Source organism: Myxocyprinus asiaticus, chromosome 26 (genome assembly GCF_019703515.2).
Source record: "Myxocyprinus asiaticus isolate MX2 ecotype Aquarium Trade chromosome 26, UBuf_Myxa_2, whole genome shotgun sequence".
NCBI classification, from domain to species: Eukaryota; Metazoa; Chordata; class Actinopteri; order Cypriniformes; family Catostomidae; genus Myxocyprinus; species Myxocyprinus asiaticus.
In genome coordinates this window covers 43,427,271-43,446,552 of record NC_059369.1, presented here as the reverse complement: position 1 = coordinate 43,446,552, position 19,282 = coordinate 43,427,271, and the positions used below count along the sequence as shown (strand labels likewise).

General features: G+C 37.1%; 1 protein-coding gene across 2 annotated transcripts; it reads right to left on the bottom strand.

The window, feature by feature from the left end:
- Nucleotides 1–7,467: 7,467 nt before the first annotated feature.
- On the bottom strand, nucleotides 7,468–17,638 carry LOC127416786 (uncharacterized). Of its 2 annotated transcripts, XM_051656336.1 has the most exons (7): nucleotides 17,472–17,638; nucleotides 16,525–16,607; nucleotides 15,610–15,696; nucleotides 12,117–14,797; nucleotides 8,314–8,407; nucleotides 8,013–8,074; nucleotides 7,468–7,914 (listed from the first exon to the last, which is right to left on the bottom strand). In XM_051656336.1, the coding sequence occupies exons 1-4, from the start codon at nucleotides 17,625–17,627 to the stop codon at nucleotides 13,627–13,629; spliced, it is 1,497 nt and encodes a 498-aa protein (XP_051512296.1). In that variant the 5' UTR covers nucleotides 17,628–17,638; the 3' UTR covers nucleotides 7,468–7,914; nucleotides 8,013–8,074; nucleotides 8,314–8,407; nucleotides 12,117–13,626. The 2 variants fall into 2 exon arrangements, 1 of the variants encoding a protein (XP_051512296.1); XR_007893171.1 differs by lacking the exon at nucleotides 12,117–14,797 and having other exon boundaries at nucleotides 17,472–17,637.
- Between the last annotated feature and the right edge of the window lie 1,644 nt (nucleotides 17,639–19,282).

Below are 19,282 nucleotides of genomic sequence, written 5' to 3'. Positions count from 1 at the left end.
GAGAGGCCACAATAACAGCATAAGTGCAACATAAGTTTACAAATGTTTTTTCAACATACAGTATAGGCTCTACAAGGAGAACTGGAAATTCACTCCCAAAATGACTAACATGCATCTATTGTATTCAAAGAAAATTTCAAATGTAAACGCCCATTCAGCCACTATCTGTTTGTTTGCCATTTAGTGTATGCTTATCTTAAAAGTAACAACAGCAGACCAATTGCAGGGACAGTCAGTCAAGCTGAAATAATGAACCTTGCTGAAGGGCACAATGTTGACTGAGGGGAGTTAGTGACCATAGTAGTTCCCCAATTATACTCTATGTAAAGTAGGTGAGGGTCCAAACTTTGGGAAAACAGCTCAGATCTTCAATCACAAGGCTACAACAAATCTCTGTATATGCTTTCCCCAATGGTTTCTTCTGGGCTGTTCAGACAGACTTCAAAGCAAACTGCTACGACCCTGCCGCAGTTATACAGCAAAAGTAGTTCAAGTATCTCTATGGATGAATTCCTCATGACAGTTCAAAGTGTTGTGAGGTGTATCCACAGAAACTGTGTCATTTTGAACTTCTCAATTCCATTTGGGGGCAGTGGTCACTCAGCAGTTAAGGCTCTGTGTTAATGACCTGAAGGTCAGGGGTTCAAACCCCAAGCACCACCAAGATGCCACTGTTGGTCCCTTGACCCTATCTGCTCCAGGGGCACTGTATCATGGCTGACCCTGCGCTCTGACCCCAGCTTAGCTGGGATGTGCGCTAAAAAGAATTTCACTGTATATATGCAAAATGTACAAGACACAAAAGTTCATCAACATGATCCAACATCTTTGCACTGTTCTCATCAAAATGATGTAGACCAATGGTGGCAGACATCCATTTATACCAGTACCCCAATCATCTTCTTCATCCTCACCCTCTATGTAGGACTGGATCTGTTGATAGAGGACAACATTTTAGAATTACAGATTAGTGGCATGGAGTATATATATATATATATATATATATATATATATATATATATATATATATATATATATATATATATATATAAGACAAGTTTTGTGTGTATGTTCTTAAGAGTATTTTATCTGCAATCACACTTTTGGCTAGCAGTCAACAAATGAGAGATGCTGAGTTCACACATAAATAATCCAAATCCAAATAAAGTATTAACTGCAAAGACAAAAAACAAACTCTTGCAACATAAAGACAACTTAATGTCAAATATATTTACAACAGAGGGGAGTATGCATGAATATTACTAAACAATGTTTACATACAACTTAACGTTGTTTTGGCAAAGCTCTGGTAGCAGGGGCAGTTCTAGACCATTCTGACTGGGGTGGCCAGGGTGGGGCCGGGTATACTTGTAGGGGGGCAACTGTATTATACCTTAAATGCCCTCGTACACAAATAAAACATAATTTGCTGTTTTAATATTTGCGGACATCCAATTTTTTTAAAAGACAACCAAAGATTCACCAAATTTGAGTAAACATTTACAAATTTTAATTTTAAAATATATAACCAAACAGGCTCATGACAAATGTTTCAGTTAGTCAATACACCCTAACATTCTGATTTTACCCACAAACTTTAAGCCATATTGCCATGCCGTTCTTTAGAATGACTAATGCACAGGTCTTGTAAACGGTAACCCCCTGTTGGGCCTCATGTATTCAGATAGAAGACAAAGGCAGGCCTAACACAGTCGTAAAACCTAACTCAGGCCCCCACATACCAGGTCATAAATTATACTGATAAAAATCGTGCCAAAATCAAATAAAGGGAGTCCAAAACAGACTACAAATCCCACGAAGCCTTGCTCACTAAAGGATCGAACTCTCAACTCCTATTGGATGAGGCACACAACAGAACGTCCCTCAAACCATGACATCATCAGGAGTAGAAATACCTCTGAAATGCTTCTGGGATTTGCTTCCAGCAACTTAGTTCGCCGAGTGTAGATGCAGCTCATCGCTGCTCTCAGGTGCAACCTCTTGGCACATGGAAGTAACGTCCGACTTGAAACTGTGGCCATACAAACACCATCTCGCTGGATGAGTTGAGATTACTCTGTGTTCAACCGAACACTCTAACGGATCCGAAGGAGACCGCCGAGCAATCCGCATCTTCATCCGTTTGCCTGCAGAAGTGAAGAGATTAAAGATTTCTCTTCCATCTACAATCAAGTCGACATTTCTGAGTTCTCTGCCAGCCCGCCGAGAATCAACAGCTGTGCCCGCCAACAGAGCGAGGAAACGGCCTCCCGTCATCACACGAACCTCAAGGAACCGGGTCGGAGTTAAAAGACGGAGGAACACACATTCTACATCCTCATGCGGTTCAAGTAAGAGGTTTATGTCTGGGCAGAGATAGAATATTATAGTGTGTTATTCTTGTGTTTCAAGGTTTTTGCTTGTACAGTTTACAGACCGCCATGTCCGCTCATTATTAATACTCAGGGTATTAATTATCACGAATGAGATTTGCTGTATTGTGGTCCAACCAAATTGGACTGTTGTGCATTTTCGCCATCGCGGGTGAGACCGGCAACTGAGTTTATCCATTAAAGAGTCAAAGAATGCGGGACTGTTTACGAGCTGTCCACCACGTCTCTGAGAGATAAACTAACAGCTGCTTTCTCTCCCATGATCGCGAAATCGGCTTTAGGGCCGTCACTTCATTCTCTCTCTCTCTCGTACTAACCACACACACACACACATGCGCAACCCCTCACAAACACACACACCCTCATGTGTTATAGGATTATTTTGATTTTCATATCTAATCATATCACTGTTTAGTTTGTAGTTGTAAGTCGGAAGTTTATTGACTGCACGCCTATACGCCTGTGTCATGCTGACGGGATGTCAGTGCTCAGATTCAAGCCTTCATTCATTGTTTTTTTCCCGAAAATCGATATTCTTCGGATGTCGATTTTCCTAAGAAAACAATCTAATATTGAGACTGTTATACTATCTGGTTATTAGTCCCTGATTCCAGGGTGGTGCCCCGTCATTGTTAATCCTTATTAATATTCTATTGATTTTTGATAATTGATCATTATCTTTGATGATTGTTGAATTTGAATGATCAATAAGCTAGTGTTAATTTTAATTAATGTTTCATCGATGTTAACAATTAACGATTATCTTTGATAATTGTTGATTTAAAGGATTTAAAAAAGCTAACATTGATTCTCATCAATGTTCTATTGATTTTAATAATTAATAATTATCTTTGATAATTATTAATTATTGCTAATAAACAAGCTTGCTCCTAAACGTAGCGCACTACATTTACTGGAGCCCCATATGAGGTTTTAATGAATTAGATTCAATTAATTAATTAAAATATTAATTAATAACTAAAGAAATAATTATTAATTATTTCTGATAGTAACACTGATCTAAACAACCAATAAAGCCCTACACCCCCCAATAATCAAAACAAGCAAGTACAAACCCCCCCCCCCATTATTTGTACCATGATCAATGGAAATATGTAAATGCTTCACGCTCCAACCCCCCCTAATGTTCGAGTTAAATCTACATCCTTGGGGTCACTGAACTCTCAGTAGGATGGAAAATGAGAATACCACTCTTACCATTTTACTGCCATAAATATGAGTGCATTATTAACGATCATGCACACGATAGATTACACAGGACTTGCGCACACATTGTAAAACCTTCATGTGCGGTACATTACAGCCAAGTTAGGAAACAGGAAAAACCCACAAGCTAATTTTAAACCATCACATGACATCTCCTGCCATGCAATTAAGCTCTTGCACTTGAGGAAACGTCTGACTGTGCGAGCAAGATCATTCTGCTGCTCATGCTAACACCATTTAATTTTGGCTATGGTGGGGTGAGCCCCTGCTGTTTTGACTGTAACCTCAATTATCATTGGTTATTTAATTTTTTTCAGCAGTCAGTTGTGATTGGCTGGCTGCCTGTTATTTTATGGAGTTATATTTGTGCCACAATTAAAGCGCGGCTGTAACCCAGCAAACACACAACGTTCCCCTAACGTTAGTGTATGGTTCCCATTTAGTTATTTTTTTGGGAACCAATTCCTTACATTCTGAGAATGTTCTCTTTAATTCTTTATTTCATAACCATAAACTAACATTCCCAGAACGTTGCAGGGTGGTTTTTTTGGATAACCTAAATATAACTTATACAGAACATTCTCTTATGTTTATTATGTTTTATGTTTTTATGTTTTATATTTACTATATACTATACTATATCTTTTAGGTTATATTCTGCATCTAATACATGCACGCGCCTTAGGTCCGCACAAGCTTTATTCACTTTAAAATATTGGTCCAGATCATTAGTAATTCCCTCATATTTATGTGGTAACAACTGACTCATTACTAATGGGTTACCATTAGTAATGATATATCCAGCAAGATCTAACATGCCGAAGTTAATAATTTGTAATGAACAGAAGAGATGTCCCAAGGAATACACAGGTTGGGCACATACATCCCTATATTTCTGTAAGGTAAGCTGACTGTGATACTCTACCACACACTGTAGCTTTGATTTAGAGAGCTGTTACGTTCATAAATTAATTCCAGCAAAGAACACACATGAGGCGCATGTTTCTCTGAAGGCACATTTCACGATCATGTTCAAAATAAAAACATAATCACTCACATTTTAGACACATGTTAATGTTTTGATTAATAAGTAATGAGTAGTTCTTTTTTAATTAGCCATAGTTAATTAGTAGTTCTCAATGAGGCTAATCAAATTCAGTAATTATTGATTACCTAACAGTGAACTACCTCAGTCATCAGTTCACTATTACTTACTGATTAGTTAATCGTGCTTCCATATTAGTTCATAGTAGTAACTAAAGTGTTAATGCATTTGTTCTGCATTAATTCCTGCATAATTACCTATTAATGATGGACCATTATTATAAAGTGTTACCCATATTTCAGCAAATCTTACATATTAATGGTAAAGTACTTCTTACATGTTAATAAAACCCACAGTGTTTCTCTGGCTGCCTTAATTCGGCCCGAGGTGTACTCACGACGGCGCAAATGGGTGGGTAAAAAACGAATAGATGTAAATGAATTTATCCATTAATTTATCCACCACTCCATATCATGTGTGATGATGTGTTTAACTTATTTTGTAACTTAAGCTGCATATATTTCGTCTTTAAAATTGTAAAGATTTATGACAAAATACACAAAACAAGTCTTAATATGTAATGCATGTTTGCTTCTCATGTTAACTAATATTTTTTAAGAAGATTTATATATGTACTGAAAATTATTATTTTATTTTATATTTTTTGCTGTTGCGCGTAACCACATGACACAGCCGTGCGCACACTTCATGATATTACAGACCCATACAGTAGTAGAAGGTTATTTATTTAATTGTTCATCTAATTGATTAATCTAATGTCCATCTAACTTACGTTGCCCTTTTCATTTCTTTGTTCAATTTGCAGATGATAGTGGTGGAAGAAATTCACCTGTTTTTATCAAGTGGAAAAGTTTACCAAAAATTGATCAGTTTTTACAGTTACAATTAATTTTTTAATGATACAATGTTCTTATTGAAATTACAGATCCAGGCGTCTGCCCGTATTTGAAACTGAAACACTGCTCCCACAACCATTTGTTCTTTGAGAGATGTTGTCTTGGAGTCAGCTCAGGTCAGGACACATTTTAGTGAACTGAGATTAGTAGGGCGGGATCTGTGGTTTTGGTTACAACTGTGGCCATTTACTTTCGATTCTGCTCTCGGTCACGGTTTCTCAGTAAAGACGTTCCTCACAGGGGCGGGGCCAGAATGGTGGCACGGGGTGGCAGCTGCCACTCTAAAAATGAGATTTTCCACCCCAACTCGGACCCCAACTTGGAGAATTTACCAAAAATTGATCAGTTTTTACAGTTACAATTTATTTTTTAATGATACAATGTTCTTGCACATTTTTATCTACTGTATGAATGTTAGGGGAACGTTAATATAATGTTCTGCAAACCTAAAAAGTACGTTCTATTTCAGTAAATAAAACTTTCCTGGATACCCAAAAACAAATCTTTAAAATCTATGTTCTGGGAACCAAAAATTGTTTGCTGGGAATATTCTGCATGTGATCATTAGTATTGCGCTCATATTTATGGCAGTAAAATGGCATCATATTCACGATTGAATCGTTAATTTGAGTTGGTTCTTTTTTCTTTCTTTTTTTTCTTTTTTTATCCCCTTTTCTCCCAATTTGGAATGCCCAGTTCCCACTACTTAGTAGGTCCTCGTGGTGGCACAGCTACTCACCTCAATCCGGGTGGCGGAGGACAAGTCTCAGTTGCCTCCGCTTCTGAGACCGTCAATCCGCGCATCTTATCACGTGGCTCATTGTGCATGACACCGTGGAGACTCACAGCATGTGGAGGCTCATGCTACTCTCCGCGATCCACGCACAACTTACCAGGTGCCCCACTGAGTGCGAGAACCACTAATCGCGACTACGAGGTGTTTACCCCATGTGACTCTACCCTCCCTAGCAACTGGGCCAATTTGGTTGCTTAGGAGACCTGGCTGGAGTCACTCAGCACACCCTGGATTCAAACTCGTGACTCCAGGGGTGGTAGTCAGCGTCAGTACTTGCTGAGCTACCCAGACCCCTGTTGAGTTAGTTCTTTTAAAAGAATCGTTCATACGGCTTAGCACGATCAGAAGCGGTTCACCTTTAAATATCTCAGGCTGTTACTGTGTGAATCAAAATCCCCACTGTTAATAAATGGTAAAGATAAGTGATTGTATAGTTTTTATTCTTATATATTATTCTATTTTCCAAATGTCACAAGGCAGCAGTATCTGTGGAGGCCTCAACACACTTCAGTGAACCCAAATAAGTGAACCGAATCTGTTCCTTGCCAGGCACTGTACAATATAGTTTTACTCTTGTACTTCTTTTGGAGATTTTTTTGTGGGGTTTTTTTGGTAATTATGTATGGAAACAAATAATATATATATATATATATATATATATATATATATATATATATATATATATATATATATATATATATATATAATATTTATAAAAAATTAAGTATCTTAAATGTAGCAAGATGTAGTGTAATTAGCTACTTTCTCTAAAGAGAAGCTTTCAGCTTCGCTCATTTTCTCAGTAGAATACTCGATTGCTTAGCTAACTACATTTTTCAGTAGCTTGCCCAACACTATTAAAATGTAAGCTAAGCATAGACAGGCAATGAAACAGTAGCACTGGAATACTGGAATTACTTTGTACATATACTTTCGTCTACTGATTTTTTAACTTTCTATATCTGTATCTTAAAGCAAACCTGTACTTGCATACCTTAAAAAAAATTAAGTATTAAGCATACTTATATAAACAATTGCAATAAATGGAGCACACAAAAAATAAACAAAAAATAGACACAGCACAATATGAAATTTTGTTACGTATTTTGCTATTTTTATTTTGTTTTTTTAAATTTTGTTCCGGGGCTTTTTGTTTTCTCAGCTGGGCCCCGGACCAACCGAACCAAGCAACGCAGAAACCAAAGGTTTCACCATTGAAAAACACATCTTCACTTGTTTCACATTTGTAGCATTATATATGAATGATTCAACAATGTATTAGGGAGTTTTCTTGGTTCGCTTTTAGCATCACGTGCATTGGCAAGTTGTTTTCTGGTTGGCTTGAGACTTCACAGGAGACTTATAAGACATCAGACTTCGCATCGCAGCATTGAAGAGCTGGCCCCTGCGACACCTGACACCAAAGCAAAACAAAGGTGATGACTCATGCAAATGAGTCATCCCACTGATTCACACTGGGCCAGATGACCTGCCCCTGGCAGCAGGTTTTACATTGACCCCTCCTCCTTCATGATGCTAGAGCAAAAAGATCTAAATTGTAAAACCTTTCAATATGATATATTTATAGTATAGATACAGACAGACAGACTGGCTGATATGTTCTATATACTCACACATCAGTGCTTGGGGGCCAGTCAAGGATCCACGGTGTCCCCTGAGAGGTATCACCATAGCCCTGTGAAAGTCAGTTTAGCATGTATAAACTGTGACTATGCCAAATATTTAGACATAGGGAATAGTAAAATTAGTGAATTGTGCGATGATCAGATAGAGAAAACAATTTAGAATTTACAGTTATGCATTTGGCAGAAGATACTCTACCAGCTGAGCTTCAAGAACCCAAAATGCAGTTTTAAACAAGGAATAAAGAGAGAAGCAAATAAATATGAGATATGATTTAACTAGTTTTCTTACCTTGTTGGTCCTTCAGCAAGAGGCTGATCAGAAAGGACAGATCAGAACTTCCTCTTGTGTTTTATACTGCAAAACTGCCCCTCCCTCACCCGTTCTGTGGGCAGAGGTTGAGCTTCATTATGTCTGGAATCAGTGCCACGCCTGAATCTAAATCATAACTGCAAATACTGGGAGTGTTTCACTGCACTGAGATCAGTAGGGTAGTTTCTGTGACATCAGGTTTAACACTACAGCCACAGGAAAAAGCTGGGTACTTTCCATTCTGCTCATTGTTTCATTTCTCAGTAAGTTCCTCATTGCCTGTGTATAGCAAAGATAATTATAAGCGTTTCTATGGCAATCTGCCTATGCCTCTCTAGGAAGGGTAATGGCAGACTTTAGTTCAGTTTCTCAGTGGATGAAACAGCATATTGATTTGAGGCCTTTACATTCTGTTAAATTAATCTAAATCACTCTTACCCTAGCTTACACAACAGGCCTAATATACTTGTATATACATACAATACAATACAATGCTACATGAAAAAAGAAAATCTAACCAATAATATTAGTATGTTCCCTTATATGTCCCTTATATTTCATTATTATTTTAAGTTTAGTTTTTAGTTTTTTTTACACTTTAAGTTTGCATATGTACAGATGATATTTCCTGTATTCCTGGAAAAAAGTAATTCAGAAATGAAAAGGTAAAACTTTACAATAAGATAAAATACATAAAAAATATATTGTTAGTTCATGATACCTAATGCATTTACTAATGTTGAATACAACCTTGTTGTAAAGTGTTACCGACTAAAGTTTTAGGGGTTTTCTTCCACTAGAATCCCCAAAGCATGAATTTAGGTCTTGCGATGTTTTGCAATACGTGTAGCGGTTGAACCAGATGACCTGCCCTTAGCAGTAGGTTTTACGTTAAAAATAAAAAAAAAAACTGATTTATAGGACAAAATAACATCACACCAGAATAAGCAGTGTTAAATAAAGAAATTACAGTACAGATAACTGATGTTTCACAACATTGTGAAAGACACGACGCAGGTAGAAATTACAGATCCGGGCATCTGCCCATATTTGAAACTGAAACACTGCTCCCATCTGTTCTGTGGGGAGATGTTTACTTGGAGTCAGCTCAGGTCAGGACACATTTTAGTGCACTGAGATCAGCAGGGCGGGATCTGTGGTATTGTTAACAACTGTGGCCTTTTATTTTCGATTCTGCTCTCAGTCACGGTTTCTCAGTAAAGACATTCCTCACAAGAGGGCGGGGCCAGAAAGGTGGCACGGGGTGGCAGCTCCCACTCTAAAAATGAGATTTTCCACCCCAACTCGGACCCCAACTCGGGCCTAACTAATATCAAGGAAGCAGAATATCTTGAATATGGGCTCTTTTGACATATTGATGTTTGATATTTTAAATATGAGGTCTCAAAGTTGGAGATCAGATGCAAAGAGCTAGAGGGTTGAGATGTTAGTCTGATAATCAAAGATTAGTTAAGGTCTTTATACCCTCTTGAGACTGTGCCAAAAAAGACTTCCTTTTTTGGTACAGCTTGTTCTGCACGGGTTGAGGTTGTAATTCAAGGTGTCAGGTCATATTGTTATGACCTATTGAAGTGCGAAAGCTGCGGTTAAGTGGAAGGGATATGTTGCAGAATAGCTTGTGCATATATCTTTGCCAAGTGCTCGTAAATTTCTCAATCTCAGCAAAATACGAACACAGGTGTCTTAGAGACATCCTGTGTGTGCAGACTCGCATCTGTACATTGCTTGGAACAATAACAACTATAAACTAAGCTCTCTCTGCATCCAGCTCTGAAACCTCATCAGGTCAAAAGGGCACAACCCATAAACAAAGGCAGTGAAAGAGAATGAAGAAATTGTTAGTAAAATACGATTCAGATGCTATATTCTGCCTTCCTCGCAGTCACTCTTCGATCAGGAGATGAATTCACCAGTGGGAAGAAATACACGGACACAGAATGTCACAAGCAGTTCTTTGATTTATTAAAAGCAAGCAAGGGGTTTATGTGGTTCTTGTCACACAAGGCTGGTTACACCATTTACCTTGAACTTTCTCAATCCTCCATATATGGGGTTGTTTCCTCTCGCTTACAGAAGTACATTCTTGCCAAGTACATTTTGTGCTCAAGACAGTGCCGAAAACATACAAAGCAGATAAGCAAGCATCAAGGTCACATTGTTCCATCTGAGGCCTATTCCTCACATTGCCCACTTTTGTTTCAAGAGACAAGTTCCTCAGATGGCTATTCAAAAATCAAATCTTGTATACCTTATATTCTATCTTTTACTCATTACATCATATTCCTCACAATGTGTCCCATAACCATTTCTATCAGCATCTTCAAGGTTTATCAGAGCGTAATTAGCATTCAAAGCATTATCAATGGTCCTATTGACCAGTGCTTTAGCACATGGAATCACACAACAAATCAGTAATGCTATAACAAGTAAAATTACTCCTATAGGTATTAAAGCATTCTTTCTTTCCTGTGTTTTTGGCCATAAAGTTAGCTAGTTTCCACCACAGATTGGTACATAGGTATGTGGTGCATCAACATCATCTATCCATGTCTTCGTCCCTTCTAATTCTCAAGTTCCCAGTTAGGCACTGGCACTTCGTGTTCAGCTCCCCCAGTACTTTCACCGTTCGCTTTCGAAATAGTCAGGCTCTCCCCAGGAGCAGGCTTCACGTGGCTTGCATGTATCCACTGTGGTTGCAGATCTGTCAGTACCCCCGTCCTGGTTACCGCCAGAACCGTTGTTGGACCCAGATACTTGTGCTCACCGAGCTTCGTTGGTTTCAGACACTTCATTAGGACCTGCTGGTTTGGAACATAATAACAGCGAAATACCACATTGTTTTTTATTCAGTACAGTTGTATGTAGAGTAGCAATATTCCCAGATAGCAATGGTATCTGGCTGAACTCGGTGGTGACGCGGCTCAGACTATGAGCAGAGGCCAGGGGCTGTTCAATCAGATGATACACAACAGACTGGAACTGAATGCGAGGATCTCAAGACACATATTTCCAAGTTGAACATCTTTCCTGACAAAGCATTTAAACAACTCATAATCTGAGAAACGCTTATAAGAGAGCAAGACGCATCGGCCAAAGACTTCCACCAACTGTTAGGGGCTGTTCACACTGAACGCTTTTGCAACTATCCATTTGTTTTTCTATGTAAACGCATGCTAGACGAACGTCTTTGTTTCACTTTGTTTTTGTTTATTCAGCGTCTCATGCAGGAGCGCTGTATTTTAGATGATGTGTCTAATTAAAAAGAACTTTAAAAGCATATTGAGACACCTGCTTTCTGTTAAACTGCATTTGTTGCGCTGTGTCTTGCCTTTTTTAGCGCAAGAATGTGTTCGACCTGAAGTCCGTATTACAGTGAGGATAAAAAAATGTAATTGCAATCAGATGCGTTTCTGATTTGTTTATACATTTCTCTCGGTTGCATGAAGATATTCATTTGCTTTCTCACGCCACTAGCTTTAAATATGCAACTTAGGTGGACAACGTATGCATAAATGTGAGCAGCTGGATATAAATTATTGCAAATAGATGGTAATAGATGGGAACAATCGTGACATTTAAACATTTGGGTAGGACTTGCGTGTATTTTTTGTCACATTGTTCGAACCGCTTGAGTTTAGCTTTAATGTTAGTGTCCTCTCAGTCGGCAAACATACTGCCGTTCTCTACTAATGCGACATCTAGTCAACAAATGAATTACTTTATAATGACATGACGTGTACTGTAGTGTACTGTATGCATACCTTCTCATTAGTGATGTTTTAAATCCACATCTGAAGTGTTCTGCTCCATGCAGAGTGTAGTCTCACATGTCAAAACAAACACCACAAGGCATCAGTGAAGTGATAGCTTTTATTTCGCCTCTAGAGGCCGCTCTCATACTGTATAAAGACAGCGGACCCTTCCCAGCCGCTCCAGCACCGGATTTTTGCCAATAACCGATAGTTCCAGAAATCTGTTATTAATTGGCAAAAACGATATATCGGTCGACCTCTATTGCAGTTTACACCCAATGAACTGCAGGCGCATACTGACATGGGTCAAATCTATGCTCAAGCTGCAGAGCTTTTGAAATTACAATATTGAACTGAATGCAATTTTCTAATTTTCTTGAGTTAAGATGTCACAATGTGTATTCTCATGTGAATCTTGAATATGAAAGGTTTCGGGTGGGCTAGGCAGAATCAGGACAGATGCAAGGTGCAAATAGTGTTCTTTAATTTTAAAGGCCTAATCAAGTTCTTCAGTCTTTTTAAAGTTACTGAAGGTTAATGCTAATTGTGTAAAATTACTGGTAGTCATATGGAATTTTGTACTCTGTATGGTTTAACTGCATCTATATGGTAAATAGCACAGTGTGCCACATCATAGACAAACATATCCAATACAGTAACACATTTAATTTGAAACTAATGAACAATTTCAAGAGAAACATGATTACAGTTCTTTCAGATTTACACAAGACAAAAAGTCTAGAATGCCCGAAGCATCTACAATCTCTAACCTAGAGATTGTAGATGTTTCTTGCAACACTTACAGCAGAAATAGTCAAGTGTTTTAAGAAATAAACTGCATTATCCAATGTGTACATGTATATCACAAACAACTATCATCACGTGTGTTCTATGATAACAACCGTGTTTAGCACCCTTGCAAATTTGAAAATAGGTTGTTATAGTACTCTTTACTGAGTGACATTTCTTTTGTTACATCACCCTGTTTTGCCAAGCCTTGCTTCTCATATGCAAACACATCGACTTGCAATGTTTTTAATTCTCAATCGCTACTTTTTCAGTTGTTTACAGTTGCTACCATTCGCTCATTCTTTTGAAATGTTGCGAGTCCATAAACAATAGTGACGGTGTTCATTGATTTTAGAATTAAAGTTCCAATTGGAATTCTCCCTTGAGTTCTATGTTATCTCCAGTTTAAGTTGAATCTTTTGTCACCTGGGCGAACCAAGAGATCATTAATTTGCAGAGCAAGAGATTTAATTCCTCGTAAACTGCCGCTATCACTTCTCTGATATGCATGTGGTTTTGTCTAATAATTCTTAAGCCACACTGGACTTAACATAATCTACCAAAGGCAAGAATTTCAAATAAGTCAGAATAGAATCAAGCAAAAAAATGCCAAATTGAGCCAAATTGCATGTTTATTTAATTCAGTAAATGTTTAAGAGACAAATAACATCAAACAGATCAATTCCTGTTTATGACAGTGTCAAAGCAAATAGTCAAATCAATCAAAGAATTATACACAACCAATGGAAAAAAAAGTTTGAATATCTTTGATGTTTTTGATGTCGTTAAGAAAAAGCTCATGAGCACACATTTTAGCATAATTACTGATGTATTCATTTAAAAATGCGCTCCATGCATGTTCTACTTTCATAACCCACAAAGACGAAAACTCCTTTTCCACTAAATTCCCAATTTTTTCACAAACATTAAGATCATAATCATTTAAATTAGTCTGTAATTTTTGCTTAAAATTCTCAATAGTTTCCAGACCCCTTTGGTGAAACTCATCAAAAGTCAGTTCTAGATCCGAATGCTTGAATAAATCATTTATAATTTTATAAAGGTCTTGTTTATCGGTTTTATTAATCTTTTTTTTAATATCCATTTCATTAAAAAATATTTTAAGATTGGAATAACATTTAGATTTATGTTCACCTTTACATTTATATTCGATCAATGAAAACTTTTTATGTAATAGTTCTGGGATAAGTTTTTTGTAGCAATGTTGTAATAACGCTGGGTTAACTTTGTCTTCTTTATTGTCTTCTTGGTCAGTACATAGTCTATCTTTGCTACCAATCGTTGGGGACACTAAATTATATTCTTCAAGAGGACAATAAGGTAAAAGTTTCACAAACGAGCCAGATGTTCCCCAGAACTTAGAAAAACCAATAACTGTTTTAATACCATACTTCTGATAAATCATAATTGCTATAGAAATGGCTCGAATCATACAGGGAACATCGTTGGGCTTTGCTAAACACGGGCTATTTATAGAATATATAAATACTTCTAAATAAGAATGGCTGTTTTTCTCCAATATTTTCAGTAGTTCTTCAAAAATGTAATATTCACTATGTATGTGACCTTTTTCTCCAGGGTAATAGGGTCCAAACTGGTCAAATGGGCCATCTTTTTTCTTTAACCACATTAAAGCAAACTGTTTATCAGATTTAGAACATTCTAAACGTTCATTAAAAAAAATACGATATTTCTCTTTGAGATTGAAATTATTATTATTATTATTATTATTATTATTATTATTATTATAAGTACTTAATATTTGTTTCAAAGCTTTTTTCCGATTACTACGGTCTATGTAGAAGATCTCTGTATTAATATATTTGCAAATGAAGGCTTCATCCATTTCTTCATCCAGTGATTCAATTCTAGAAATAGATCTATAAGAAAAAGCATAAAATAAAACACAATATTATTAACTATTTACAGTATTCTCGTTATTTTCCATATTACACATTACTTTATTATAATGTAGTCTTTTAATGTTAAATATTGTTAAACTTGTCTCTTGGGCCTTAGTAATGCACTCCCCTTACTGAGTTTGGTTTTTGTACTTCCGAAAGTCTTCCAGTTTTTGATCAAGGATCTCACTGACTAATGAAATAGTTGTTTCTAAAACACATTCTAATACATGTATAATTTAGCATGCTTACTTAGACACACTGACAGCACCTAAAAGGTAAACCCTTTTAAGTTTGATCAGCTTTAGGGTCAAATGTTCAGAAAATCTGGGATTGCATTTGTGCATTGAACTTATCACATGCAGCGGGATCATTATTTGGGAATTTGAGTTCAGACCAGTCGGCAGATTTGTATGTCTCTAAAGCTCAGTGTTATGTTTTAAGTAGCAGTAGTAGCAGCCAGAGACGTAAGAACTTAATACTGTAACATCATGCAAACAGACTCTCTTCTACATCTCTCGTTCCTTCTTATCCCAGCACTGTATGGTATCGTACTACCACCGAGTGGACACATAAACAACAGCACATATAAGAGCTGAACACAACACTCAGCATATGTAAAAGTGGTTACATTTTAGATGCTGTGGTAAATATTGTACATGTCAGTGTATATCCACATGTACAAAAATGTAGGTGTAAACGTTACATATGAATGAGATCACCCTGGACTAGCAATGTTTTACTTATTTATACACCCTTGCAAAACTCATATGTAAAAGTTGTGAACTCACTCTGTATGTGTAGTTAGTCTGAATATTCGAGGATCTGATGAGTGTTTGGAGTCTGAAGTTGTGTGTTTCTCTTGTGGATGTGTAGTTCTAGAAAGAGCAAAGGAATAGTTTAACCTGTTGATACATCACCCTTTTTGAGCACAAACCATGAAAATGACATACCCAAACTTAAATGGTTGTCTTTCCTGAACCCTTTGGAGTATGGGCACAGTTGTGGTATCATTTGAAAGAACACACTTGAGGCAAGTTTCATAATTAATATAAGTTTAAAGAACAAAAAGTTAGAGAAGCTGAAGTATATAGTAATGGAAATGTTTTGTAAAAAACAAAAACAATTAATATGCCAGAGCAACCCAGAAATACAATGTTCTCAAAGCCACAAGTCTAAAGAAGTCATGTTTGATCTAACAAAAAATGAGGTTCCTGCAAGCTTTTTTCTCTTACTAGAGACAAAACCTAAAACGGCCACTTGGAGTTTCCAAAGGGCCACTTGGTAACAAAATGATCTGAGGGCTAGAGAAAGCTATTATACTTACTTTTACATTTACCACATCTACTAAACCATTCCCTTTTTTTTTTCCATTTTGAAATATGACACCATTTCATGATGTTAAAATCAGCAGTCAGCCTCCAAAAACAATCTTTTGTCTCCATGCATACACAGACATTACACTGATGGGAGGCCAAACAGATTATGTTGATAGCATACTGTACTGCCTGTATCTTACAATGTTACTTATAACAGATATAAGTGCTTGTAATAATACTATAATTGAGATAGTTATATATATATATATATATATATATATATATATATACTATACATTTTAGCATATAACATACAGTATTATCGCATAGTTTTGTATTTTTCACTGTTGTGCAAAACAAGCAAAAATGAAACGTGTAGAAACTCACAGAATTGGAATTGACTCTTCATCGATCAGTTGACTTTCCGAGACATTCTCCTCCTCTTGAACCTCCTCAGGGGGAAAGATGGCCTATGAGGATCCATACAGAGAGACAAAGTCAGCAACACTGCGGGATGCAGAAGCAACTTCCGTGTTGAAAGATAGGTGCGTCACAGGATATGGTGAAAACCCCATTGCACAATAGAAATAATGGCGCAATATTTACATCATGCACATTGTTGGGATTGTCTTCTCATTGGCTAATCATTCTGTCCACCAACAATTTACCAAAAGGCCAATGCTTGGTGGTGTACAGAGAAAACGATAGGCTTTTATGACATCACAAAATCAGACTGCACTGTTTGGCTATAATGAATAAAACTGCTATTGGATGTTTTTCACTGGATGCTTGTCATGGGTTATTATCTGGCCATCACTTTTTATAATAAAGGTACGACATCCTGTTTTGATTTGTACTCCTGACACAAATAACTATATTACTGTTGCTGGAGCATTTCTATCGTGAACCAGAGACCAGATATCGATGTTGAACACTTAGTCCTTTCAAAAGATGTATAGTTTTTGATATTAATAACATTTATGCACAGTAAATTGTATTGTAAATGTAAGCAGAGTGACGTCAAGCCCGTGGCTGTTATAATGCGTATCAACAGGTTTTTAAGATTGTTTCTGATACCTTTTCCATTACAGAATAAAGAAGAGAAAGATAAGATCATAAGGTAAGAAATTAGATTTACTGTATGGACATGGGCATGAACTTTTTTTAACATTAACATTTTAGGTTCAAATTAATAACAGGATGTATAAATAATGACAGAATTTAATTTTTTATTTTAGTTAAGTATTTTTAACCTCAATATAAACTTCAAATGTATTTAAACATTAGCATAATATTCAAAACTCATGCAATTCAAATTGATCATAATAACTCACCATGTCTGGCCTCACAGGAGCACCCGGGGCAGGAGCACCACTATCGGTGCTCCTGCCCCAGATGATGTTTTCTTTAAATACCTCTTTGTCCTTTAAACCTTTTAAGTTTAATTTGTCTCGTGTTAATTTGCTTCCGTTGCTCATTTGTATTCTCATGATGGAGAGATGGGTGTTTTATAGTTTGGATTGGGCACAACCCTTCAGATATGTTGTGACGCCCTCTCGGGGTGTGCTCTGCTGTCATCAAGCGAGGTTAAGTTTTGTTTTTGGTATTCCGGAAACATTCAGCAATAAACGGCTTAGAAAATATATTCCAAAACAGTATTACTGTAAAACATGGAAAGTTAATACTATTCTTCAAGCTTGTTTTCATTATTTGCACTCGTTATTATGACAGCCGTCGCAATGTGAGTCCCGGAAAAAGGTCTTCCTGTCTCAGCTGCAAGTAAGGGACCGTGGAGAAAGTGCAATTCCTATTTTTTTTTTTTTTTCTTTGGTAATAGCTTGGTGTGTAATCAGCATGTCCAATATAAACCTTCTTTTTGTAATAGCTTTTTTGTTAAAGGAGATAGAGACTCGAAACCAACGTCATTCAATAGAAGAGGACAGTGCGCAACTTTCACAACCTTTCGTTTTACCCCTAAACTCCTTGTTGAATAGGGAACAGTACGGCCAAAATTAACTTTCTTTTTGTAACAGCTTTTTTGCTGAATGAGATAGAGGCACGAAACCAACGTCACTTAATAGAGTAGGACAGTGCCAACTTTCACAACCTTTCGTTTTACCCCTAAACTCCTTGTTGAATAGGGAACTGTACGGCCAAAATTAACTTTCTTTTTGTAATATCTTTTTTGCTGTATGAGACAGAGGCACGAAACCAACGTCACTTAATAGAGGAGGACAGTGCGCAACTTTCACAACCTTTAATTTTACCCCTAGTGGTTGAATAGGGAATTGCACGGCCAAAATTAACTTTCTTTTTGTAATAGCTTTTTTGTTGAAGGAGATAGAGGCACGAAACCAATGTCACTCAATAGAGTAGGACAGTGTGCAACTTTCACAACCTTTCGTTTGTCCCCTAGTGGTTGAATAGGGAACTGCATGTCCAATATAAACCTTTTTGTAATAGCTTTTTTGCTGTATGAGATAGAGGCACGAAACCAACGTCACTTAATAGAGGAGGACAGTGCGCAACTTTCACAACCTTTAATTTTACCCCTAGTGGTTGAATAGGGAATTGCACGGCCAAAATTAACTTTCTTTTTGTAATAGCTTTTTTGTTGAAGGAGATAGAGGCACGAAACCAATGTCACTCAATAGAGTAGGACAGTGCGCAACTTTCACAACCTTTCGTTTATCCCCTAGTGGTTGAATAGGGAACTGCATGTCCAATATAAACCTTTTTGTAATAGCTTTTTTGCTGAAGGATATAAAGACACGAAACCAACGACATTCAATAGAGTAGGACAGTGCGCAACTTTCACGACCTTTCGTTTGTCCCCTAGCGATTGAATAGGGAACTGTACAGCCAAAATTAACTTTCTTTTTGTAATAGCTTTTTTGCTGTATGAGACAGAGGCACGAAACCAACGTCACTCAATAGAGGAGGACAGTGCGCAACTTTCACAATCTTTAATTTTACCCCTAGTGGTTGAATAGGGAACTGCACGGCCAAAATTAACTTTCTTTTTGTAATAGCTGTTTTGTTGAAAAACGAAGAGACACGAAACCAACATCATTCAATAGAGGAGGACAGTGCACAACTTTCACAACCTTTCGTTTTACCCCTAGTGGTTGAATACGGAACTGCA